Here is a 25,462-nt window from a genome sequence, read left to right on the forward strand (position 1 = left end):
CGCTACGTCAACTGTGTCGCCCGATGGCAAGACACCTACACCGGTTCGGTCGCAACCGAGGCCGATGGCACCAAAACAAGATAAGGGAAAAATAGGTAGAATTAGAGACAGAAATGGATAGTGAAATAAAGGAAAAGAAAAGGGGACCCCGGAGTGCAAAGGATAAAGTAATCTGTAGTTAAAGGGAATGTCTTGTAAAAGACAGACTTGAACCAAGGCGATATCAGACTCTGGCAACTTGGGTTGGTTTATTGACTTGGTCAGTCAAAGGGCTAAGTTATATAGAGCCCCGCCGCGGCGACTACAGTAGCTCCCGGCTCTAGATTCTAGATTTAATTAGTAAATAAATTAAATAATTAAAATAATCGTGCGCTTAGTCGCACACGTGTATCCCCCCAACCTGGACTACAGTATCCAAATTATTTCCTTTTTCATTTCTTTTCACCCCCTCGTCAGGTGCGTATTGCACTACAGTCTCCTTGAGCAACGGGTGACGCGGGCAGAAGATGCCTCAAGGCTGCTGATGCGCCTACGCTTTCTCGGCGACCACGTCTAGAGCGAATAGCCAATGGAAGGCGCAGACCAGTAGGAGCATCTAAGTCAAATAAAGAACTCGTGCATGGAATGTCATACGCAGGGAATCCATCATACTGCAACGCGTACTAAAACGACGAATCATAGCGTCCCAAGTATTCCTCGATGTAGTGCTCGCCCTGCAGAAACACTTGGGCAGAATGCGCGCATGGGAATTTTGTTCCTTGCCACTTACCGCAGGTGCAAGACTTATTTTGTAGATCCGCGGTGTACGAAAAAGGCGGGTTATGCTCGGAGAGAACTGTCCATGCATGCACTGCCGCGGTGAAGGACTTTCCACTTGTAGCATCCGTTCGCTTGTAGATGTTCCCCTGGTGGTGCAAGCTGCAATAGAACTGTTTCACGGGCGGCAAAACGGCCGCAATAGCGGCGCGCCCTCCTTTGTTCTGGTCTGTGATGAGGCGGAATTGCTCACGATCAAAGTCAAGGTGTTCTTTGACAAACTGAAGAAACAACCTCCAGCTGCTTTCACTTCCCTTGTCCGCAACCAGCATCATCGCCATTAGCACTTGACGATGTGAAAAGTCGGAACCATAAAGGAAAACAGAGCGCCTTTAGTTACACTAGTGGAATGTGCGGCATCACCGGAGAAAACGGGGACCACTTTTGAAACCATTGCCATAGCAGAGACAGGCACATAAAGCACGTCATAGAAAAAAGAAGCGACACTTGGCACGTCATTGCTGAGGGACTGACGAAAAGCCGCTTCGTCAAACGATGCGGTAGAGCTTGTCTTCTGACGTTGTTCAAGAGCAATGCGCACCGTGATATCCAGCATCTTCTGCCGGCTTTTGGTGACCAAGTTTGCCTTGTGACCCAAAGCCCGTAGGGCATTGGGTCAATGTATTGAGGGAGCCTGGTGACTATATTGTAGTTATCTTTCGTTACGCGATCAAAGGCAGCTTCCCGTGAGCGCTTAAGGAATGAAGGAGAAGCATCACCCCGAAGAAATGGACGGAAAGCAGCCCGAATGTCCTGAGCTGACAAAGAAAGCCCTTCCAAAATGCGCGAAATGAGGAGATCTGAGAGCATTTCTGGAGACTATGCTGTCCTTCCATATCGGCGATTGACTGTATTATGCGGTTCGCAGCCGTGTGGCACAAATTGACTTGTAGTCCATACTCCGTCAGGGTTCCGAATAATGTTCGCTCTGAGGCAGCAAGTGTCATGCATGCATCGAGATTTGAGCTGAGTTGCAGTAAAACGGGCATAGAAGAACTCTTCGTATTCGCCTTTCTTCAAGTCCTTGAATACATGTCGACGTTTTGATATCTCGGCAAACTGGCAGAGCACCAACAGCGCTTCGTCACGGGAGTCGAAGGCCTGACCCACTGAAAGAGAAAAGTTGAGTAACTCAGACAAAGGCTGCGGCGGGCCCGCGGGCCCGCGCTCCATGCCCTTTGGAGCGCGAATTTGGCTTCTTCCTTAATACGTTTAGTGCGGATATCTCTGTTTTCATCAGGAGCGCTGTCCTCGCTTTCAATTCTGCTAGACATGGCCGGCGGTAGTATTGGTGAGTGCCGTGACCTTTTCCCTCTCCCCATTCGACCGACAATCTTAGCCGTAATGTAGCGCCCGCAGTCGCCCGCAACAGTCCTGGATGCATGGCCACACGGCCAGGTGAGCAGCATTTCCCGCGAAGTTAAGGACAGTCTGGCTCACTTATGCTGGACTGTCTGGGCTCCTCCCAGTTCACCAGACTATATACATGGCCACGCTACGTAGTCGTTATCTGCGACAAGCGCCCCGTGGTTCCCCCGTGGTGCCATGTTATCATAGCGGTAATGACAAGAAAACGACTGTCATACTGTTACGAAAATTTGAATAGGTATGCATGAATGAGGTTCACGGCGCAGGCCAGCTCTTTTTTGGTTGTCATATGGGGCGTTCGTGCTGAAAGAGGGCGGATGGAGGTCGTTTTGAGGGGGTTCGGCTTACTCTACGACCCTGTTTTCGGGCGTTCACACATCATATATGGACTGAAACTTGATATTTGGTGTATTTGGGGACTATATGCGACGTGTGTATCATAATAATTGTAGCTGGGAGCGGCCTAAAAAGCCATGGAAGGTAGGTGCACACCCGCAGGCGCCCAATCCTGATGATCGCGTCGGGCCCGGGTGGTCCAGGTGGGTCAGGCCAGTCCGGCCCAAATTGCTGTAAGTGGTTCTGATGTGGTCCTGACCAGATCACAATGGCCTAAATGGACAATACCGGGCTCGTCTTCGAACTAAGGAGCTTTTATTAGACTTTTTCGAAGTCTTCCGCACACCCAAATGGATTTTGTCATAACTTTTATCAGTGTCTATCACTATCGTAATCCTTAAAGTTATGCCACCTGTCCCTAGTGGGTGGCACTACCTCACGTAGACAATTCAACTACCTACAACTTGAGGATCCTCCTAAAAAGGATCCTCATTACCTAAACGGGCAAACGCCTAATTAAGCCTGATAGAGGTGCATTTGTATGTAGCACCCCGCTGAAAGGGGGGTGAGTACATTTTCAGTTCACTCGACTTGGCGTCGAGTGGGAGTATAAAGGTCGAGGACGAAGACGGTGAACGTCTTCGTCCCCACACAAAAAAATCACACACAAACAAACCGAACCCAACGAACGCTTCAGCAGTCCTTGTCCTCCTCCCGCACGCGCGCCGCCCCGGCCTGTGCTCCCCCCTTTGCGCACAGAGCCTCAGTGGCCCACGCCACCTGTCCACGTTCCAGATCACCCGCCCGCTCCCCGGGCAAATTCCGACAGATTTCACCCTTAAAATAATCACGATCTTATTGCCAAGTTAATCTCAGGGCAAAGACTTGGGCATTCGCCAGGTCAATTAAACATGGAGAGTATCGACATACAGTGCCTCCTAGGATATAGTGCTATACCGTGACATACCTCTAGCTATGGCACTATGGGAAGGATAGCACTATATAAAAGGAGCTGAGATACATATAGTTGGGAACAAAGCACAAGCAAGCACAAAAAGCCCGTAAAACACAACTAAAAACGTAGAACTTCAATAATTTGAGTACGGAGTACTCGTCGCCATATTTTCCAGCCGTTGCACCTCCATATCGCAACACTGAACCATGCCAGATGATACACATGTGGGCTTATGATAACTTGTGCCAGAGGGGGAGCCATAGCACTAAATGGAGGGAGGCACTACTAAAAAAGGCACTATTGAGATACCCCCCTGTATTTCAATTTCGCGCACTGTAGCTGGTGCAAACTTTAACCGGTTACAGCAGATGAGGCAGGCAGGAGAATGAGGGGCGGGCTTGAGCTTGATTTTGAGCCAATGGGAAGGCGTAGCGGGGAAAGATCCTGCTCCTGATTGTTGGTACAGTACTCGTACTGTACCATCATGGTGGCGAGTGTCATCAGGAATAGAGACCACTGTGCTTACACAGTGGCCCTGTCATGCTATGTGATAGACTTGACTAAAAGGTCCAGCCGTCGTCTCCTTGAGTCGACGAAGGCTAAGCGTCTTACTCTCACATTTCATAGGTTATGGACCCTCGCCCATTCCACTGCTAGTCAAACAAGCCTTATTGCTTCTCACGCCCGCGTCCGAGCTTAGCTCCGCAAAATCATCGCGTTTGAGCCTCGCTCCACATCATCACCTTCATCATCGCGTTCGAGCTTCGCTCCGCCTCTTTTCCCCCCTTTTCGCCATGCCCTAATCCCACACAAACCTTGGCGTGATCCTCTTTCACGCACACGAACCAACAATTCACCATCTTGTCCAGTTCAAGGACTTGAGCCCTCGCACGAAACGCTGGCACTACCGGGACACAACAGATATCTGGGGAGACCTTTGCCGACAAGTCACATAAACTCAAACGCTACAGTCTGCAATTCAAACCATGTCGAACATCCAGCCCGGACAGCAACCAAGCCAGACCCAGTCTGGCAACACCCTGGAAGCCCTTATTGGACTTCTTGCCCCTGCGTGGAAATTTACAGAAACAATACTGCGCCTCAACCGACACACGTTCCACGCTTGGAGATGTGCACCCAAGCTTGTCCTCCGTCAAAGAGATCTCGAAATCCTCCTCACAGACGAATTTAACCTGGCTAATTATGTCGGTGAGGAACACAATTTCTACTCCAAAGCTTCGGCAAGCTGCAACACCATGATAATGTCTAGCTTAGAACCAGAAGTACTACAAATCATTCCCGCAGATACATTTACCGACACCCCCGCTACAATCACCAACGCACTACGAGATGCACTCGTGTCCAACGAGGATATCACACACCTCGTACTCAAATCTGAGGCAAAGGAGATCACCCTCGCCCAAGGCTCAAGCGTACAAGCGTTCGTCGAAAAGTATGGCACGCTGCGTGCGCGCATGATCGCAGCTAATTATCCAAAAATACAAGCAGAATCAACCACGGTCAATCTTATGCTTGACGGCCTTCAAGAAAACCCAGAGTTCTCTGCCCTAGTTCGTACAGCAAAATTCACCGGCGCACACTCGTCCATCAGTTCGTTGCTTGCGTGTTTGCAGGACGTCCGTGACTTTGATGCCAAAAACTCCAACTTGGTCGGAGGCCCCATAGCTGGCTCATTCTCAATGGCTCCCGAAACACACAATCCCAGACTACATCGCGGGAGAGGCCGCGGACGCTACGGCAGATACAGGGGCAGCGACCGTTTTCCACGCTTCACTTTGGACCAGATCACTCAAATCGGGCAAGCGTTCAATTCAACAAACCAAAACCGTCCCCGACAACAATACCACCGAAGGGGCAGCAATCGACCTCATCGTGGGCGACAGCAGTCTCGCCGCACTACAGAAGCGCAAATAACTCAGACCACCCAACCCCTCCTGACCCCGGAGCAAATGCAACACCTGGCGCGTCAATTGGACAACGTCGGTCAAGAGCAGCAGCCCACACTCGACTGTACGTATCTTTTTGGACTCCGGTGCACACCCCTCTCATATCAACCATTCTCTCCCGCACATGCGCAAACTTCGAAAGCCGCTAACCACAAATACGTCCACCTCATCTTCCTCGCGCACTACACATTCCGTGCAGCTTTGACTGACCACGAGCAAGAAAACTGAGCTTGTACTCCCTGCCGTATACAACCCCGACCTGCGCACAAACCTTCTTTCTGTTCACGACATTGCCGTCCGCCACGTGTCGTGCACTGAGGGGGAAGGGTGGGATCCCCCTCTGGCAGAGCGCGCGCGTTCGGGAGGCGCGTGTAGGGGGTTATCGGGAGACCACCCGTAAGGGACCGGTACGGGGCCGGGCGCGAAGCGCAGTAGGGAAAGTAAGGGAAAAAGAGGAAAAACAGAGCCCAGGAGGGGCGGAGCGGAAGGGACAGCTGTCGCGCGGAGAGCCGAGCGTAGCGGGACGACGCGCGCGGTAGAGACAGGAGGGAATCTGGACGTGGATGGCTCGCAGGGTACCGTCGTGGGACGGGGACCGACGCGAGGCTACGACTCCGTTCCAAAATCCCGCGTTGTAGACCCAAAGCTTCGTGTCTTCTTTACTTAGGGTCGAGCGTCGACTATATACTAGTCGACGTCGTAATAATAATAATTATTATTTTTATTAATTAATTAATTAGAACACGGCAATAATTACCGGCGTACCAGCCTCAGCGCTGTACAGTACGCAATTCCCCCTGTATAGGGTTATGATACCCGCCTACACGTGGGAATCGACATGCCTAGACGTGAAGTGACAGACTGTCCGTACTTCGACAGGGCTTACACCCGGCCATGCCTGGGTGGGTAGTTACACGATTACACGTGGTACATGTACACGATTATACGTGGGTAACACGTGGGATGCGCACCCGGGAGGGTGGCATCCCGCGTATGCCTCGCGAGTGAGGGAGGCGTAACATTGCACTACATAGCCCCCCTCTCAGAGTAGAGCGCCCCTGCGAACTGTATTTCCGGCGATTTCGCTAAGTATGCGTACAGTATCCCGGTCGATGACCGCCCTGATTTCCGCCTAGTGGCGTACAGTATCTCGGGTGGATGCCCGAATTGATTTCGGCCAAGTGGCGTATAGCACCCTGGGGAGATGACCGAATCAATTTCCGCCAAGTGACGTAAGTGTCCCGGGTCTAAGCCCGATATGACCCGTCGGCGGAGCGGAAGGTGTTCCGACTATGGGGTGGTCGAGTGTGTTCGTACGCCTTGCGAGTGTAGCCGGCGAGTATAGTCAGCTGGTGTCCGATGCAAGGCGCCATGTACGCAGGGATATACGCCCGAGATGGCGGAGTGTGGCCTCGACCGAGCGAGTTGTGGGGGCGAACCATGAGCGACGCCCCCCTCCTGTTCGAGAGGGCTCCCTTCCTCTCGGCGGAGGGTCTGCGAGATCTGGAGCTAGTCCGCACGTACGCCACTGCGTCGGGCGAGCTCCCGGGTGGCCTTAGTTTGCAAGCCGTGTTCTCCCGCGATTTTACCCACCGATTGGTCGTGGAGAGGGAATTATTGCGCCCCAAGTTTCGGCGGACGGACGCCGAGTCGCGTGAAGCGTTCGTGAGTTTTCTCCGGCAGTGCATTCGCCGTACGCCGTGTAATCGGTTGGTCCCGCGAGCGTGGGGGCTCGACACGTGGGCGTACAGGTCGGAGGCGGACCGGGGTTATGCCGCCAATTTACGGCGGGTAATGGAGGGTCTCCGCGATAGGGAGGAGGTACCCTCAGTCTCGTTGATGGCCTGGGACACTCTGTTGATCCCCCCCGGCTATGAAGTCGAATTGGAGAGGCGGCGAGATCCCGTGATGCATGGGAAGCTGAAATTCGAGCGTCGTATGAGAAACCGAATGGGGGTATTCATCGCCTATGAGTGGGTCCAGGTAACCTCGTTCGAGCGAGAGACGTTGCACATTCGGTACCCCGAGGTACCGACGTGGTTTGATCAGTATGAAGTCTCGGCGGACTTCGTAGCTGAGCTCCCTCCGTGCCTAGTGTACTATGGCCTCGGCATGATGGAAGATCCTCAGTCGCCAAAATGGATGGTGTTCCTGAGTGAGTGGATCGCGATTATAGCCAAGCGCTTCATCTCGTCCACGTATGATGGGCGCCTGTATGTCCTCCCTACGGCCGTGGTGGAGTGGTTGCGGAGGCTCGACCTGACGAGGGTGCTGGGGTCGGCGGCGCTACAGGAGCGTCTACTCACCCTGTTGGATATCCACGATAGTGTTCACTGGCCTCGGGTTCCATATAACCAAGGGCACCATTATGACAATCATGGCGTGAGGAATCACTCCCCAGGTCGGAGGTATGATGCCGGCACCCCGCTAACGGGCAACTGGGTCCGTATCGCGGCCGGGACCTTGGACGTCACCAAGCCCGAGCTGATGCGCGGGCGACTGGAGCAGGCCACTGGGGGTGGTGTCGGAAACACACGCGTACGAGTCCGGGAAGAGACTCCCGGGGGCGATCATGAACGCGGGGCTCGAGAGCCCGTGCGGGTGAGGGCCAAACACGGCGAGCGTGGAACTTCGGCGGATGTTGTGATGGCCGAAGGTGGGGCGACCGGAACCGCGTAGGGGCTCCGGTCGGGGAGGGACGCCATCCGACGGAGTTGTCGGAGGCGGACTTGCGGGTGTTCCTGCGCAACCCGCGGATGGTGGCTGCGGTACGTCGCCTTGTGACGGAGGGCGGTGCAGAAGAGGGCGCCGTGGCACCTCGGAGCGCGTCGGCCTCAGCGGCCGTCTCCCCGGCGAGGGAGACGCCCGCGTTGTGGTGGAGGGCAATGCCGACAGGGTCGTCGAGAAGGGGACCTCTGCTTCCCCTACAACGGAGAAGGAGGGCGGTGTAACTCCTGGCGAGCCTCGCGAGGTGCTGCCGGAGGAGGAAGTCGGGGACTATGTGGAAGAGGTCTAGCCCGCGTACGCGTCGCTGTAGTCCTCCATATGCGAGTTACGCCCTCGAAAGTGCGAGTAATAGTCCCTCGATTGTCGAGTTACGCCCTCGAGAGTGCGAGTAATAGTCCCTCGATGGTCGAGTCATTTAGTGCCAGGGCTCGAACCTGCGAGATAGTCTAACTCGCCCCACGGAAGTCGGGACCGAGATCCTGAATAAACCTCGTTACATGAGGGAAAGCCGCTAGATCCCGACGTGCGGACGAGCGCGCGGTACACCCTCTCAGCGCTGTACACGTGGCATAGAGGAAAATCCGCCTTTAGTTGGCGAGTTCTATTTTTCTCACGTCGGTGAGTCTCATTCCGACCTCACTTGGCATACCCTCGTCTTGGCCTGTCCTGTCCTCCTCCTGGCGCGGGTCAGGGAGTCGGTCGCCGAGTCTTGCTTTGCGATCCCCGAGCGTCTTGCTTGGCTGCCCTCTTCGAGCGAGCGAGTCCTTGTATCCTCCCGGGGAGGTGGTCTACGCCTCACCTTAACGGGGGTTAATAATGCGACCCCTTCCCTTTTCCTCGGCGAATCCCGACGTCGTGTATACGAGAATTTCCTACTCGGGGGAAGAGGTCGGATGCCCTCCGACCTGCGAACCGACAAGTCCCGTCTCTCTCGCTCTCGCGATTCGCGGTCTCGAACTTGCGAGGTTTACCCTCGCGGTCATCCGGCGGAGTTGCGGGCCTGCCTCGCCCGTGCGAGTAGTTGTACCTCGTCGGGGAGGGAGTCACCACTCCGAATTGACGGGGGGAAAGGGGCGCCCTCGTTCCATGAGGTAGTAAGTTGACACCGCTGTCAACGTACGTCATGCCTCGAGCGGGCGAGTATCGGCACCTCATCGGGTGGAAGAATCACAACCTCGAATTGACGAGGGGGGGTCCCTCGTTCAACGAGGTAATAAGTTGTTACCGCCGTAACCGCGGGTTATGCCTCGATCGAGCGAGTATTAGCCCCTCGGCTACGAGTTAGGCATTCGGCATCCTCTTTCACCGCGAGTCATGACCTTGGTATACGTGCGAGTTCCCTCCATGGTACGGGAGGCGGCCTTTCCCTTCGACACTTCGAACTGACGAATCCCGTCCTTCTCGCTTCTGCGAGGTCACCGTCCTCGTTGTACGAGACTTTATCCGCGGCCTCTTCTGCCGGGGCTAATGCTGCATACCGACGCTGTCGGGCCGGTCCCATAGTGACCGAGCGGGTACCCGCAGGTGCTTGCGTCGACAGTAACGCACGACAGTATTGTAGTCAACGTGTTGGGCTGGTTCCCAGGTGTCGTCGTCCGTAGAATAGCCATACCAGTGAATGCGAAACACCGGAATTCCGTCCGAGCCGGCGGCATGCCCGGAGAGGGATTCTACGACGTACTCGGTGGGTAACACTCCCGGGGAGGTCGGAGAACGCGGCGGAGGTGGGGCCGGCGACGGTGGTAGGCCAGCGCCGCTGATGTTAAAGGCACACCTCGCGGCAAGGGCCGGTATGGCCTCCGACAGGGCCTGTTGGACGGCTCGCCTGGCGAGTGTCGGTGCGGAAGGCTCGGGTGTCTCTCGCAAGGGAGCAAGCGTGGCCCGATCGTGTAAGCTGCCCTTCGCCCATCTTGGCGGGACGCCATTTCTCCCTCGGGCGCGACACGTGTCATTGGAGGTCGCGGCTCGGGGGGGTGTACGCGCATTTTCGGGCTGTAGCATAACCCCCCCTGGGGCTTTATTTTAGATTAGATCAACTCAGAATCGGATCGGTTACTGTAGAGCCCGATGCTCTACAGTACCACCACGTGTAACCCCGAGTACAGGGCGCACGTGTACACGTGTACGCGCGGGACCGAAGAGCGCGCACACACACGTGTACTGTCAGCCCCGATGGCTGACAGTATTACAGTGTCGACCGACCGCTACAGTACGTCGCTACAGTACATCGGTACTGTACTATTATGATAGGTTATTATGTACATTAAATATGGAGCGGACCGGCGGCGGGGGGAGGAGGACAAGCACGGACTTGTCACCCACCGACCGTCAAGGTCAGACTTCCCGCTTATTCTAAGGTAGCGCTCGCTAACTACCTTAGAGCGGCACCGAGCGCGGGTTGAGGACGCGCGCGGTACGCCCACGAGCCGGCTCCGCCTCCGCCCGTCGGTACTGGATCGTTACCCAGTACCGCGCCGGGGCGTCGAGGCGTCGAACCGCTCGCGCGTACCGGCGTCCTCCCCGTTCCCGCTCTACCACGCTACCCGGGCCCGCTGCCCGGTGCCGTTAGCTGGTGTCCTGCTTCACCCCCGTCTTCCCGATCGGACGGAGTCTCGGTCGAACTGTGCATACACCCCTACCGCTGGGGGTGTTTATGCTACACGGGCGACCTCGGCGCACTGCGGGGTGCCCGTTTTTCTCTCGCCGATGCGGTAGCCGTAGCCCTTCGGTTCGAAGAGGGAACCTCCCTTACCTGGGAGGGGGTGGGAGCGAGTCGAGATATAACCTGCTCCGGGGTTCCGCTGGTCAGGGCATCCATCAGTCCCGGAGCGTGCGCGGGGGAAGACGCCGGGGTGGCGGCGTCCTCCGCCGGCTCGAGGTCGTCGAGCAGTAGATTACCAAACTGTCCCTCAATGCCTCTCCCTCGGATGGGAGTCGTGCCTGACGACGGGGATTCCCCATCATCGCGCTGATCCGCCAACGAGGGCGTAGCGCACCCTACCGCGTTGCTTAGCGGGGGGGCCTTGACGACTCTATCTCGAGAGATTCTGTCCTTCAGCCCGGTACCTCGAAGGACGGTGACAGTATGGTCATCCACCTTTACCACGGGGAACGGTCCCTCAGTGCGCGGTGCGAGTTTGTTGTTCACCCGATCCTTGTCAGTTCGCTCCTCTGAGCGTAATGCCGCTTCTCGGTTAACGAGGACTTGGTCCCCTGCTTGATATTCCGGCGTAGAGAGTCGAATTTGCTTGTCAAAGTCGTCCTTGTAGCGTTCCTGTCCGGCGCGTAGGTTCCTGTCAGCCGTGGCCATGAGGCCGCGCAACCACGCGAGGAAGCGGAACTTGAAATGCGCCCGTGAGACGGAGGGTGCCAACAGTGGAGTTTGCTGTAGGGACAACGGACTCGTCGTCCGGGATAACACCAGCTCAAATGGCCTCATGCCGATCATGCGGTTGACCGTGCAGTTGTAGCCATAGGTGAGGGCATCCGTGTACTGGTCCCAGTCACGTTGGTTATCGGCCAGATAGTGCCGTAGAGTTGAGACCAACGTTCTGTTGAATCATTCCACCTGCCCATTAGTCTGGGGGTGATATGCGGTTTTGAACACACTCTCAATAGAGAGGATTTTGCACACTGCGAGGAAGAACCTCGAAGTGAATTGACTCCCGTTGTCGGAGAGGAGCTTCACTGGGGCTCCGTAAACGAAGAACCAGTGTGAAATGAACGCCTGAGCTACTGTCTCGGCGGTGATTTTCCGTAAGGGTACGGTTCGGGTTAACTTGGAGTAACGGTCCGTCATCACCAAGAGGTAACGATGTCCTCTTGGGGTTCGGGGTAGTTCTCCAAGGATATCAATTGCGATGTACTCCATGGGGCCTGATGGAGGGAACGTCTTCAATTCTGAGTTGTGTTTACGCAATTTGATGAGGGCCTTGGCGCAGTCGGGACACATCCGGACTGTGGAATAGGCATCGACCGACATGCTTGGCCAGTAATACCGCTGCCGGAGCGTGTAGAATAAACGCCGACCTCCACGGTGACCTGAGGTGGCGGGATAATGCGATAAATACAACACCCTGTCACGGAGGGTTGTTGGGACGACAATTTGTTCGACACCATCCAGGTGGGCTTTCTGACAGATTAAACCTTCTGTGTTGATGAAGAACCGTGACAAACGGAGTTGGGCGGAACCCTTCCCCCTCGCAAGACGGGAAGCCACCTCCTTACACAAGGGATCGGAGAGTTGCTCCCGCGAAAAATCGTCGTGCGTCAGCGCGGCCTTTGATGCCGGGGGTTCCAAGGCATAACAGCCGGATGTCACGTCGACCTCCTGGTCGTCATCATTTTCCTCTGTGAACAGAGGATCGTCCTCAAGGTCCAAAGCTGAGTTTCAAGGTATCTCCTCGTCCACCGGGACGGTAGTACCCCCCGTGGAGGGTATACGACTTAAAACGTCGGCAAGGCAATTCTTGATTCCCTTCACGTAGGTAACGTCGAAGTCATATTCGGCAAGGCGCAAGCGCCACCGGGCAAGTCGACCACTCGCATCGACGAGGTTCATGAGCCACCTGAGAGAATGGTGATCGGTGTTGACCGTAAACCGCTCGCGTTCCAGGTAGGGCCGCAGCGTTTGAATCGCCCATACGATGGCGAGGCATTCTTTCTCGGTCGTCGAGTAATTGCGTTCCGCTGTAGATAGCGTGCGGGACCAATACCCAACCGGGTATCGGTGCCCATCCTCATGGGTTTGTAGCAAGGTACAACCAAGTTGAGCGTCTGACGCATCGGTATCGAGCGAGTAGGGTAACCCGAGGCGAGGAAGCTTCAACACCGGGGGGTATATTAGACACTCCTTCAACGTGATGAAGGCCGTGGTTTGGACCTTCGCAAAGGTGGGAAGGAGATCTGGTTCTCCCTTTCCGGAGCATAGCCTTCAGAGGCGCCGCTATATTAGCGAAGTGGGCCACAAATCGTCGGTACACATTACACATTCCCAAAAAGGAGCGGAGCTCCGTTTGGGTCCGTAGGGTGGTCGCTTCGGAGAGCGCTTTGACATTCTTCGGGTGAACTTGCAGTTCCCCCGGTCGAATGATATGTCCCAAGTACTCTACCGAGTCTTGGAAAAACTTACACTTTTTGAGCTTAAGTGATAAACCCTCCTGTTGTAGGGCTTGGAGTATAACCTCCACATCCTTGAGATGGGAGTCGTGATCCTTGGAGAAAATAATTATGTCGTCCAAGTAAATCAAGCAACTCTTCCATCGGTAGCCGGAGAGGAGAATATCCAACATTCTTTGAAATGTAGCCGGGGCGTTCATCAGGCCGAAGGGCATTCGGTTGAACTGAAATGTCCCAGCATGGCACGTAAACGTGTTTTTTGCTCTATTCTCCTTGGCTACTGGAATTTGCCAGTAGCCGGAGTTACAATCCAAGGTGGTGAACACCTTGGCCTCCCTGAGGGAGTCTAGACACTCGTCCATGCGAGGAATGGGGTACGTGTCTCACACGGTGAGAGCGTTTAGTTGACGGTAGTCGACACAAAAACGGAGGCTTCCATCCCGCTTGGGGATGAGGACGACAGGCGGCGCCCATTCGGATTTCGACCGGGTGATCACCCCGTTAGCCAACATGTCGTCAACAGAGGCTTGTTCCGCCTCTCGGGCGCGTGGTCCTGCCCGGGACGGTTGGCAACGGAACGGCCTAGCGCCGGGGGTGAGCTCAATGCGGTGGTTTGTCGCGCGAACCTCGCCCAGAGTCCCGTTCCACATGCCCGCGTATGGCGTGAGCATGGTGCTGACCTGCCTACGCTGGTGCGGCGGCAGGTGGTCGAGGGGGACGACATCCATGGGATGGGAGTCCGACTCCGGGGTTGAGGAGGTTGGCCGAGGGGAGTCGTCGTTCTGTACCGGCGGGCCCCCCTCGTGAAATTCCGCGGCAAGAACTGTGTCTAACGGCATCGCCGTGCAGATCATCGCGCGGGGATGGGGGGATACGAAACCCACTACTTGGTTCTTCGATAATCTCTTGGTGGCCGCTGAGAAGTTGGCCACCAAGACCCAAAACTCCTGCAACGGGGAGAGGTGAGCCACTCCGTAGGAGATGGATACTCTGTGCTTCGCATATAATTGCGGGTTCGGCTCTACGACCGAGAGTCCACTCCTTCCGTTGGTGACGTAAACCCACGTTTGGGTACCGGCGGGGATATCCACTGCACGGGCGACCTTAAGCTTGGGGGAAATACGCCCTGCTGTGGGGGAATACTCCTGCTCCGAGGGGAGCGGAGGGTGGTCCGCGGCACGACGAGCCGGTTTCCGAACGATGGGTACCTTCGTACCGTCGTCCAACTCCACGAGCTTGCGTCGGGGGTAGATGGCTTCGACAAATCGGTCGTTAAAATTCGCAACCCAGAATAACGGGGGCGGCCAATCGCTCACAGACGATGAATGTGCACTTCATGTTGTGGTCACCTAACCGCACCACCAGTGGTATTTGACCGCTGGTACGCAATGGCCGTCCATTTGCGTATGCAATTGTCGGGACTTCGCCCGGGATGAGAAGAGACTCCCATCCTGTGGGTAACGTGTCAGCCCTGACAAAATTGGATCCCGCTCCCGTGTGGAGGATTGTGAGTTGCCTCAGCAATATAGCTGGTGTTAGTCCAAGGTCAGCGTAGACCTTGTAATTTCTCCGAGACAGGGTCATTACTGTTTCGGAGGTCGGAACACCCGGGGCAAGCACTGAGATGTTCCTCCGCCATAGTCAGCGTAGAGTACCGAGTCCTTTGGGATCGGGGTTATCCTGGCTAGTACCAGTATGGTTGCGGCCGAGAATTCGGAACCGCTTCTCCACTTTTGGAGGTGAGTCTTCGTCCGCCAGCTTGGGCGACTGATCCGGGGCGGAGCCCGGGTTTACCTCAGCTGCTGCGGGCTGAGGTTCTCCTAGTTTTTTGGAGGTTGTCAAACGCCGTCAGGGGGCGGGGCAGTCTTCGTCCCCGTGCCTAAATGCGGCGGCGGGTCGGCCGCGGTAGCGGTATTAATTACCCGGTTGGCCTCATAACTGAAAAGAGCAACGGCGCGGAGGTACGCGTCCCAGGGGACCCGGCCTTTCTGTGCCGTACTCAGCTTCTCGTACTGATGGGGTACGAGAGAGACATCCTTCACCTTTAAGTCACAGATAGGGGCTATATGATCCCCGACCTTGTAACAGGCGAAACAGATGATCTGCGGGGGCGGGGGTCCCCGGAGGTCCTTCTGGATGTTCCGGGAGGGCCGCCCGAAGGCGGGCCCGTGGGGGCTCCCCGTACGCTTCGCAGCGGGTTGGTACGCCTTGCGCCGGTCGCCGTAGAAGAGCGAATCTCCATCGTTGAAGGAGGAGTCCTCCGTTGGCAGGGAAGGCATCCCGCCAGCGTTGTCCCCTTCCGTGGCGAAGTAATTCTCGGCACCAACCGCCGTTTGGTAGCTGGCGGTGGGACCGGTCGTGGAGGATGGAACGCTATCAAGAGCGGCAAGGGCCTGCTTACCAGGGCGGGGCCTAGCAAATTCCACCCGGCGACTCGAGGCTTGCCGAGCTCGGAGGGCCTCTCCGTGGGAGCGCGCGTGAGCCACCGTATCCCCGAACGAGGATCGCGGTCGATCCTACCGGGTTTGCAGAACTAACGGCTTGATCGCCGGCGTGAGACCCTCGATGAACAGGGTAGTCCTCTCGTAGGGCGAGTGTACGTCGCCACATCTCCCGAGGGCGTTCAGCATCCGAGTGGCGTACTCGGTTTCCAGTTCGCCCGGTTTTTGGCGTAATTCTCTCAGCGCAGTGAGGGCGTGCTCAATTTCGAGTTTCGTCGCGTAAGTGCGCAGCAACCAGTTTACGGCTGCCGCCCAGTTCGCGATCCCTTGGGATTTGCGGTGTAACCCTCTCTGGGACTCATACGCCTCTTTTGCCGGCGGGGATAAAAGGTGGGGGAGAGCCATCAGGGCCATCGCTTCAGTCATATTGGCGTTATAAAAGTTCTCCTTGCAACGCGCAAGGAAACTTATGACTCTGATTGGGTCCACCCCGCTGAACTTGTAATCTCCCATCACCACGAGGAGGTACTGTACCCTCTTACGGGTCGAGACGTAGACCTTGTCATCCACGGTCTGCCTCGTGTCCTCAAGGCGATACGCTCGGTAATTACATACGCCCCGGAAGCGGTGGTTCGTCGGCTTCCGGACGAAGACGTGCTTCTGTCTGGAGCCGAACGTCGGCTGCCGGGCCGTGAGTGACTCTGACTCGGAATCCGATTCCGAGTCAGAGGGCGAAGACGAGGCTGAGCTCGAGTACGACAGGGAGGGTCCTTCGGATGGCGGTTAGGCACTCTTGCCCCCCTTCCGACGTCGAGAGTCGCCTTTCTTCCGGCTTGGCTTAGACTTTTGTCGTCGTCCCTCGCCATCGCCGTCGGAGCTTCCCCCCGAGTCGGGGTTTCCTCCCGGGGGATTCCGGGAGGGTAGTTCACCCTCACGGAAGTCCTGACCGGCGGGGGCGTCCCCTAGGAACGCCCTCGCGGGGACCATTGACGCCGTCGGGTCGGCGAATAGTTGTGGACCGGTCCCCACGGAGGGGACGGTTATCCCCGCGGCCTGTAACGCCCGGATCGTGACGTTGGACAAGAGTAAGTTCTCGTCCAACGGAGGTAACTCCCGTCTCCGGGAGTTGACTGGCACTTCGCCCGAGGGCGGAGTTGTGGTAACTCCGCCAATGGCCGGAGGCTTAACAGCAGCAATGGCTGGGATGGGCGCCACCGAACCGTCCTGAGTAACAGGCGCCGGATCGGGGCGGTACGTCTTGAAGACGGATAATTCCTGACGGAGAGACTTGACTTCCTCCGTTACAGTAGCGATCTCCGTTTTCAGAGGGAGGATCGCCTCCTCGAACCTGGCCTCGATGTCTTCTTTCCAGGCTTTGGTCAATACGCCTTCCAGGGCGGAGAGGCGATCGCGCTCGCGCGCGGATGGTACATCCGCCTGCGTGGCGACGGTTTCCTCCACGAAGGAGTTGAGGTTCTCTCGCAGCGCCGACGAGTGCGCTGCGAGTTTCTCCGCCACCATTGTGAGCGCAAACCTTTTGGCTTTTCGGAGCGCCTCACGGCAGCTCCGAGTTATCCACGCCGCTACGGGCGCCGGAACGTCTCGGGGACGAGTTTCTCGGGCACTCTCCGACCCGGACACCATGTCTTGAAACACCTGTGAACGGTGGTGAGCACCCTCAAAAGAAACAATTAGAAAAGTGAAAGGGGTTAGAGACTCCGCAGATTTCTAGGTCGGGAGACCAAAATGTCGTGCACTGAGGGGGAAGGGTGGGATGCCCCTCTGGCAGAGCGCGCGAGTTCGGGGGGCGCGTGTAGGGGGTTATCGGGAGACCACCCGTAAGGGACCGGTACGGGGCCGGGCGCGAAGCGCAGTAGGGAAAATAAGGGAAAAAGAGGAAAAACAGAGCCCAGGAGGGGCGGAGCGGAAGGGACAGCTGTCGCGCGGAGAGCCGAGCGTAGCGGGACGACGCGCGCGGTAGAGACAGGAGGGAATCTGGACGTGGATGGCTCGCAGGGTACCGTCGTGGGACGGGGACCGACGCGAGGCTACGACTCCGTTCCAAAATCCCGCGTTATAGACCCAAAGCTTCGTGTCTTCTTTACTTAGGGTCGAGCGTCGACTATATACTAGTCGACGTCGTAATAATAATAATTATTATTTTTATTAATTAATTAATTAGAACACGGCAATAATTACCGGCGTACCAGCCTCAGCGCTGTACAGTACGCAATTCCCCCTGTATAGGGTTATGATACCCGCCTACACGTGGGAATCGACATGCCTAGACGTGGAGTGACAGACTGTCCGTACTTCGACAGGGCTTACACCCGGCCATGCCTGGGTGGGTAGTTACACGATTACACGTGGTACATGTACACGATTATACGTGGGTAACACGTGGGATGCGCACCCGGGAGGGTGGCATCCCGCGTATGCTTCGCGAGTGAGGGAGGCGTAACAGTGCACTACACCACGGTCCCGTGCTAATTCTACCCAACCAGGCAAACATACTCCACAAATATGATCACAACGTAGTCATCGGAGTGGCACCGTGGACAGGACGCGGCTACAGGTTAAAGCTCTCAGGCGACACGCCTACCGCCTATGGCGCACGTACACGGCTTCTGCCTCACACTAAAAGAAATCGTTCACCTCCAAATACGGCACGAGCTACAAATCCCTCCAAGGGTCGTATCCCTTCATCAGCAACACAACCACAATCTACTTCTCCTCACAAACCTGTACACTTAGCTACTGTACATACCCAGCATCGTTTGCCCACGGACATTGAGAGAGCATTTCACGAGTTCCACCTTGTGTTCAACCACATCCAGCTTCCCACAATCAGCGCCATGGCTCGTGAAAGGCTCCTGTCTCTACCGCATATCCTCAGCAACAAGCCGCCCAAATTAAGCTGCACCGGCTGCGCCCACGGAAAGCGGAGACCACAACCCCACCATCGGACTCACCACACGTACGACATCGGCATTGCTCTGTCATCTGATGTCTGCGGCCCGATCACCCCTTCATCTCTACAGGGCAGCCAATACCTCATCATCTTTGTAGACACAGCATCCAGATACACCTTCGCTTACTTCGCTCCAAACCGAACCTGCGACCTTCCGGCTGTCGACACAGTCCTGCGCATTGTCACAAACATGCACGGCCGTCCCCCACGCCTATTTACAACCGACAATGCCAGGGAATACATTTCTAAAGCTTCCATGAACATCTACAACCAGCTAGGCATCACCCCTAACCCCACAATCCCTTACAACCCACAACAGAACTCAATTGCCGAGCGCATCCTCGGTACTCTCATGGCGGCGACACGCTCCACACTGTACCACAGTCAACTCCCACAGGTGTACTGGGAGTATGCCATACGCGACGCAGTGTTTAAATACAACGTTACGCGCCACGCCTCAACCAAGCAACTCCCCTTCACAAAATGGTATGGACATCCACCGCCCCTCATCAACCTACAAGCCTTTGGGCGAGTAGGTACTGTTCACGCCAAACGGGACTCGGCAAAGGTCAAAAGGTTAGACGCGCCTTCATACCCTGCAAGGTACCTATACGCCAACAGCCTCCGACACATAACAGTGCTCAACCTCACAACCGGAAAACCACATCGCACTCGCACCGTCGACTTTGTGCCATACATTCCACACCAAGACCCCGTTCGCACCTCCTTCCACAACCAACCCACCGCCCGCCGCTGCACAGCTCGCCGCCACACTCCAACAAATATTGTTGCCACTACCCCAGCCCCAACTTCTCACAAGCAAGCAAAATGCTACCCCGATGCACAAAAGTGGGCGGCCGCGCTTGATTTGGAACTCGACAAACTCGATAACGCAAAAGTCGTCGGCTGGATACCAAACTACCGCCTTCCGAAACATGCCAAACTCATACCTCTCCTTACGAAATACAGATACAAACGAACACCATCCGGAATCTTGTTAGAACGGAAAGCCAGATGCACTGCGCGCGGTGACTGCATGGTCTCAAAAGTGCACTTCTATCCCGCTCATACCGCCGCACACACCGCTGATAGGGCTACAATTCGTCTGCTTCTCGCGCTATCCGCTGCCCATGGCCTTCACTTGGACCATTTGGACATTAAATCTGCTTTTGTCCAAGAGAAATACGGCTTCAAAAAGCCTGTATATCTTAGGCAACACCCTCCATTTGACAGCTCAATGGCTCACTCTGGCTCCAAAGCTGGGATCCTTATCAAGAATATATACGGAACCCCATCAGGGGGATTCTACTACCTTCGCGGTGCAGTGGAGTGGCTGGATCTAATTGGCTTCTGGCAATCTCAAGACGACCCTTGCCTCTTTCGCTTCCAACACACCGCCAATGAATACATCATTATAGCACTCACCATAGATGACTTCCTCGTCACCGCCACCTCACGCCACCTCTTAGATTGGCTTGCCACCGCCCTCGCGGTCAAATATCCTGGCAACGTCAAACGCTTGGGATTCCCGTCCTCATACCTCGGATGGACAATTGAAAAACAGACAGACGGCGGCATCAAGATATCCCAGCCAAATTATGGGGCAAAGGCTGTATCTATGATGCGCATGACAAAATGTAACAGCCGCAATTCGCCACACGTGGATGGAGCGCAGTATCACGGGCCTTGTGAGGAGGACAAGCACATCCCAAAACAGGAAGGAAAGTACCAAGAAGTGTTGGGGGAGCTTCGGTATCTCACCGACTGTACAAGACCGGACCTCACGTTCGCAGTCAATCGCCTCAGCTGCGCAGCCCACGATCCGACGCAACGACATTGGAACATTTTAAAAAACTTGCTACGCTACATCCAAAGTACTCGGAATCTCGGCCTCGTGTACAGTCCTGTGAAACAAGAAAACCGTTATCATTTCAAGACGTACGCTGATGCGGACTACGCTGGTCATACAAAAAAACGCAAGTCGATATCCGGCGAAACTCACTTCTACAACAACACGCCAGTAGCATGGGGTTCTCAAAAGCAGAAAGTCCAGGCCCTGTCCACTTGCCACGCTGAATATATATCCGGATATTCCCCCATACAGTATACACAAGGGTTTTGCAGGCTGTTTCACTTCCTCCGCCGGCCACAGAGATGTGTACCCGTCTACATGGACAACCTCTCTGCCATCAAGGTCTCTCAGAAGACCGCTTCTACAGAACGCCGCAAATTCATAGACATCAAGCATCACTATCTGAGAGAACATATCAAACAGAATCACATCACCCTTCTGCACGTACCAACGCGCCATATGCTTGCAGACATCATGACAAAACCGCTGAGGAAACAGCTGTTTACGAACCTTCGCGACCGACTCAACATGCTCTGATGGCTTGCTCCGTACCACCATTGCACGAGGCGTGTCATCAGGAAGTTGCCGATTTGCAATGGCGGTAATCCACATATCATGCGCTTGTTGAGCCGGCTGCCCTGCCATCAGGAATAGAGACCATTGTGCTTACACAGTAGCCCTGCAATGCTATGTGATAGACTTGACTAAAAGGTCCAGCCGTCGTCTCCTTGAGTCGACGACGGCTAGACGTCTTACTCTCACAGATCATAGCGAGCACTGGATACGGTATGTCCAGTATGATACTGGACATACCGTCGTATCCAGTGCTCGCTCCTGCGGCTGGAAGCAACGTCTCTTTTCATCCATTGCTATCGAAGTGGATTAACTATATTTAAAGACAGGGCGGTGTTCTCGCAGTGATGTACCTTCGAAGGTACTAGCCATATATCCTATTTTAAATGGCAAGGGCCTCCGTCTGACCAACTTGCTACAGTAAGCAACGTCTTTTCCACCATACTATAGTATCCATGTGCCAACCCTAATCCCCTAATCCCCTAATCCTCACCTATCAGACTTATCGCACACACCTCTCCTTTCCCTCTTTCTGTGTGCTACAGTCCACAGCACTTGTTGTGCGACAGACTGCTGTCAACCGACTGCTGTGCGACAGACTGCTGTCAACCAACTGCTGTCGAGCTGACTGCTGTCGAGCCGACCGCTGTCGAGCATCTGCTTCTCCAGCCTCATCAATTTACGGACACATTTATCAAAACGAGCCGCCGAATTTCGATTCTATCTTCCCTGCCCAAATCATGAGTAGCGCTGCGAAACTTGCCTATCAACATCTCGTACTCCTCTTCCGCGTCCGCTCAAACCCTCAGTAACATTCCCCTCCACCATTGCCTCTTCGCAATGTCCACCCACCTCCACCCACCTCCACCCACTTCCACCCACCCCCCTTCTTTCGTATCATCTCCCACACCATCCCCAACCATGGTCCAACTTCCCTTCAGCACCCCCGTCGCCAACGTCGTCCGCTTTCTCGTCATCGAGTATCTCATCATCAAGCTTCTCCACTACTGTATCGAAGGCTTATCCTCCCTCATCGCCAAAAACCGTCTCCGACGCGGCGAAAACGTCCAAATCGCCGACGGACTAATCACATCCTCCCACGTCCCCTATCGCCTTCGCGAGCGCAAACTTTTCCACTTTTCCGATGGGTTATCGTCATCCTCCTCAACGCCCTCCTTATTTCTGTAGAGTTTGGCTTTTCCAGCACTCAGGAGCTCAAGAACCTTCCCCCTCGAAATAACTACCTCCCAGGAGATGCCCCCACCCACTCTGACCGCCTCCCGTTCAATGCAAGGCGTCTCGCCCCGCCAATGGCTCGACAGGCTTGAGCGCTTGCACACCGCCTGCGTTCAAAGGCAAGAGAAACACCGCCTTCGCATTTATGCACCTGCAGGCTTCATAACAGACGAGTTCGTCCGCAACGACTCGGCCTTGTTTTTCAGGGCCAAGCCCACATGTGCTGATGACACCGAGTTCAAGCCCAAACTTCCGGCAGTCCTTTTTGACGTGTCCTATTCGGGTTTGGACGACGTTGAGGAACCGTTCAGTTTTGCATTCGCCGACCTCACCGTCAATGAAATTCTCGATGTTAATCTCGGTTTTCCCGAGGACGATGTGGATGTGCAAGTCTCTGGCGAACTAGATTTGTCTCAGGGCGATTATAACCAGGGGGACTTTGTTAAATCCGTTTCCGGGGTGTGCACCGTGGACCGTAACGCTGACCTGTCAGATCCTGAAGATAGCCCACATGTGTATTGCTACCTCACTGACGGTCAGGACTACCGCTTCATGGTACCGGGATTCATGGGACTTACTACGTTTGGAGGAAAGCTGGGCGAGATAGAGGCTGGCGACCGTCTTCCAGTCAGGGGCCAGGATGGGGTTTTCCGGGCAAAATTCCTTCCGGATCTCGATGATGACCGAGGCGAGGCCATGGACGGAGACCACCTGGCAGCGATCAAGACCTTTGCCGTTTCGTTTGGAACAAGGGGAAAGTTGACGTACGCAACGATGTCGTTAGCGCTCTCGCCGGCGATACGAACGTTTTGCGGGGCGACGCTGTATGGTATCACACAACTGGAGAGAAGGGACATTTTGAGGGTGGAGAGTCAAGAACCTGTTCGTGGACCTGAGAGGGCTGAGGTGAGTTCTTGGGCTTTGGTGGTGCTTTGCGTGCTGGTCGCCCTCACGGGAGCCGGAGGAGCAGCATTATCTTTGATGAAGAGGCGGACGAGGACGGAAGGGGTGCCCGTGATCTATAGTAGCTTGGCAGCAAAGATGATGGAGAGGTTGGACATCAAGGACCCAGCAGGGCTGACTTGCACGGCACTGGACGATGGAAGCGGGGGTCGGAGAGTGGCATTTGTGGAAGATATGGCTGCGGGCAAGGGAAGTAGTAGTAGCGAGGGCATGGGTAGTGACGAAGTGGCTTGAGGCTGTGAGTTGGTCAGCATGTAAATGTGAATATTACAGTACTTGCACCTCGACAGACTGCATATCGATAGCATCGAGAGCAATAGCAGATATTGTAGAGTCTGCTGCAAGGGTACGTTTATGGGTCTTCAGGCGAAGACTGATGTGCTCGCAATTGCGGGCAGCGATGGTTGCGGGCAGCGATGATTAGACCAAGATATGGTGCATTTGTCGCAGTGCTTTGGAATGGCGGGATGTCGCGCACCCCTCCATCCATCCGCCTTCCCAGACAACATTTACCGTACCACATTTGCTCTTGTGGTGACAACGCTGGCATCCAGCTCCCATCTCCGGGTGGCGTATCTCCAACTCTCAGTCCATTGGTTACGCATTCTATCCTGATTGACCTTTCACCCGCCGCCCGATGCCCGCTCTGTATTTATATGTCTTGCTCACCATCGTCCCTCACCTTCCTCCTCCCGCCTTCCTCCTCCCGCCTTCCTCCTCCCGCTTTCTTTCTCCAGCTTCCTCCTCCAACCCCAACTCCCCATCTCTCTTTCTCAGAATGTCTACCCCACATATCAGCCTTGCCGGCTTTGCTGCCAACACCCCTTTCCCCTCATTTACCTCCGCTCGCCCGCAAACCTTGACCGTTCTCGACCGCCTTGCCGCCGCCGCGGAGAGAACCGTCAAGCATTCCAAAAAGAAGATCTCACACAAGCAGCAAATGGCCGTCATCCACGCAGGGCGGCGATAGTCTTCTCATCTGTCCGTTTTTATTTTCCCCCGGTAAAGATGGAGGTGTGCATTCGTCACGGGACGCGGTCTTCCAAGGGGGAAACGCATCCGTTGTCGAGTCCTGAAGCGTTGAGCGCTGCGGCAACTCTCCGTGTCTATTCCCGGCAGCTTCGTCCACTTAGTCGAACAATTAGTAGTTGCATCTACCATAGAGCAGCCAAGGGCACGCTTTTCTCATTCTAGTTGTGCGTCATACAGCAGTGCTCATCCGGAGTTTTGATTCAAAATCATTTCCTGGCGTGCCACCATCGCCAATGTAAAACATACCACTCGCACCAGCCCACATTTCTCTCGCATTCCAACTGCCTCCATCCCGGTCATGTAGACCAGCTGCTCTCAGCCGTTACCCACGACCGACCTTCTGACCTTTTGTGATGGGCCTACCAGACCCTCCCGCTCCCGCCGTCGGCATGCGCAACGCCCTTGCTTCCACTCCAACTTCTTCCAACGTCTCCCAACTGGCCGCCACTTCCTATCATCTCTCCACACCAGACTCCGCCTTCGCCTTCCCCGCGTCCCATCTCCCCGTCAAAGCCCACGCCGCCGGCACCCAGGACCTCTTCGCCACCATTCTCAACCAATTCCTAATATTCACAGACGCCTCTGCAAAAATCACCGTGTCCTGCCCGACCCGACTTCACGTCGAACCCACAGATCTATCCGTCACTCGACTGTTAGATGGCACAGCCATGGCCGCTGTCGCTGGATTCGACGGCGTTTTCGTGTCCTGCCTTACCAGTCGAAAGGCAACTGCCCTACAACTCCTACTCGGATCCGACAGCCACCCTTGCGTCGCCGTCGATGTCTCTGAGAGAGGCGCCGTCGCTGTAGGTTCCATGGCAGGCCAGATCGCGTTGTGGGATAGCTTGGATGCGGATGCTTCTGTTGTGATTGGTGTGCCAGATGGCATCGACTTATGTGACCGTCTCACGCAAATACGGTTCACGAGGGATGGAGACATTATCGTCGCATGGTGGAGCGGGTTGCTTATAAGATACACGTTTTATAAGAACAAGGCGAGTTGTGTTTGGAAGTTGACGAGTGCGCAGTGGAGGGGGAGGGAGTTTTGCACGTTTTCGGGGACATTTTTTGCGTTTGCGACGGACGGGAATGGTGAGCGAGCCGTCG

General features: G+C 55.4%; 1 protein-coding gene; it reads left to right on the forward strand.

Moving 5' to 3' along the window:
• Positions 1–24,331: 24,331 nt before the first annotated feature.
• CHC_T00006513001 (hypothetical protein) lies at positions 24,332–24,612 on the forward strand. XM_005718966.1 is given in 2 exon segments: positions 24,332–24,517; positions 24,518–24,612. The coding sequence occupies 1 exon segment, from the start codon at positions 24,332–24,334 to the stop codon at positions 24,515–24,517; it is 186 nt and encodes a 61-aa protein (XP_005719023.1). The 3' UTR covers positions 24,518–24,612.
• Positions 24,613–25,462: the final 850 nt, after the last annotated feature.

This window comes from Chondrus crispus, genomic scaffold (genome assembly GCF_000350225.1).
Source record: "Chondrus crispus Stackhouse genomic scaffold, scaffold_44, whole genome shotgun sequence".
Classification (NCBI taxonomy): domain Eukaryota; phylum Rhodophyta; class Florideophyceae; order Gigartinales; family Gigartinaceae; genus Chondrus; species Chondrus crispus.

What these genes read in the sequence shown, in the direction of transcription:
- CHC_T00006513001 (XM_005718966.1), top strand. Translation starts at nt 24,332, where the DNA reads ATGGAGGTGTGCATTCGTCACGGGACGCGGTCTTCCAAGGGGGAAACG.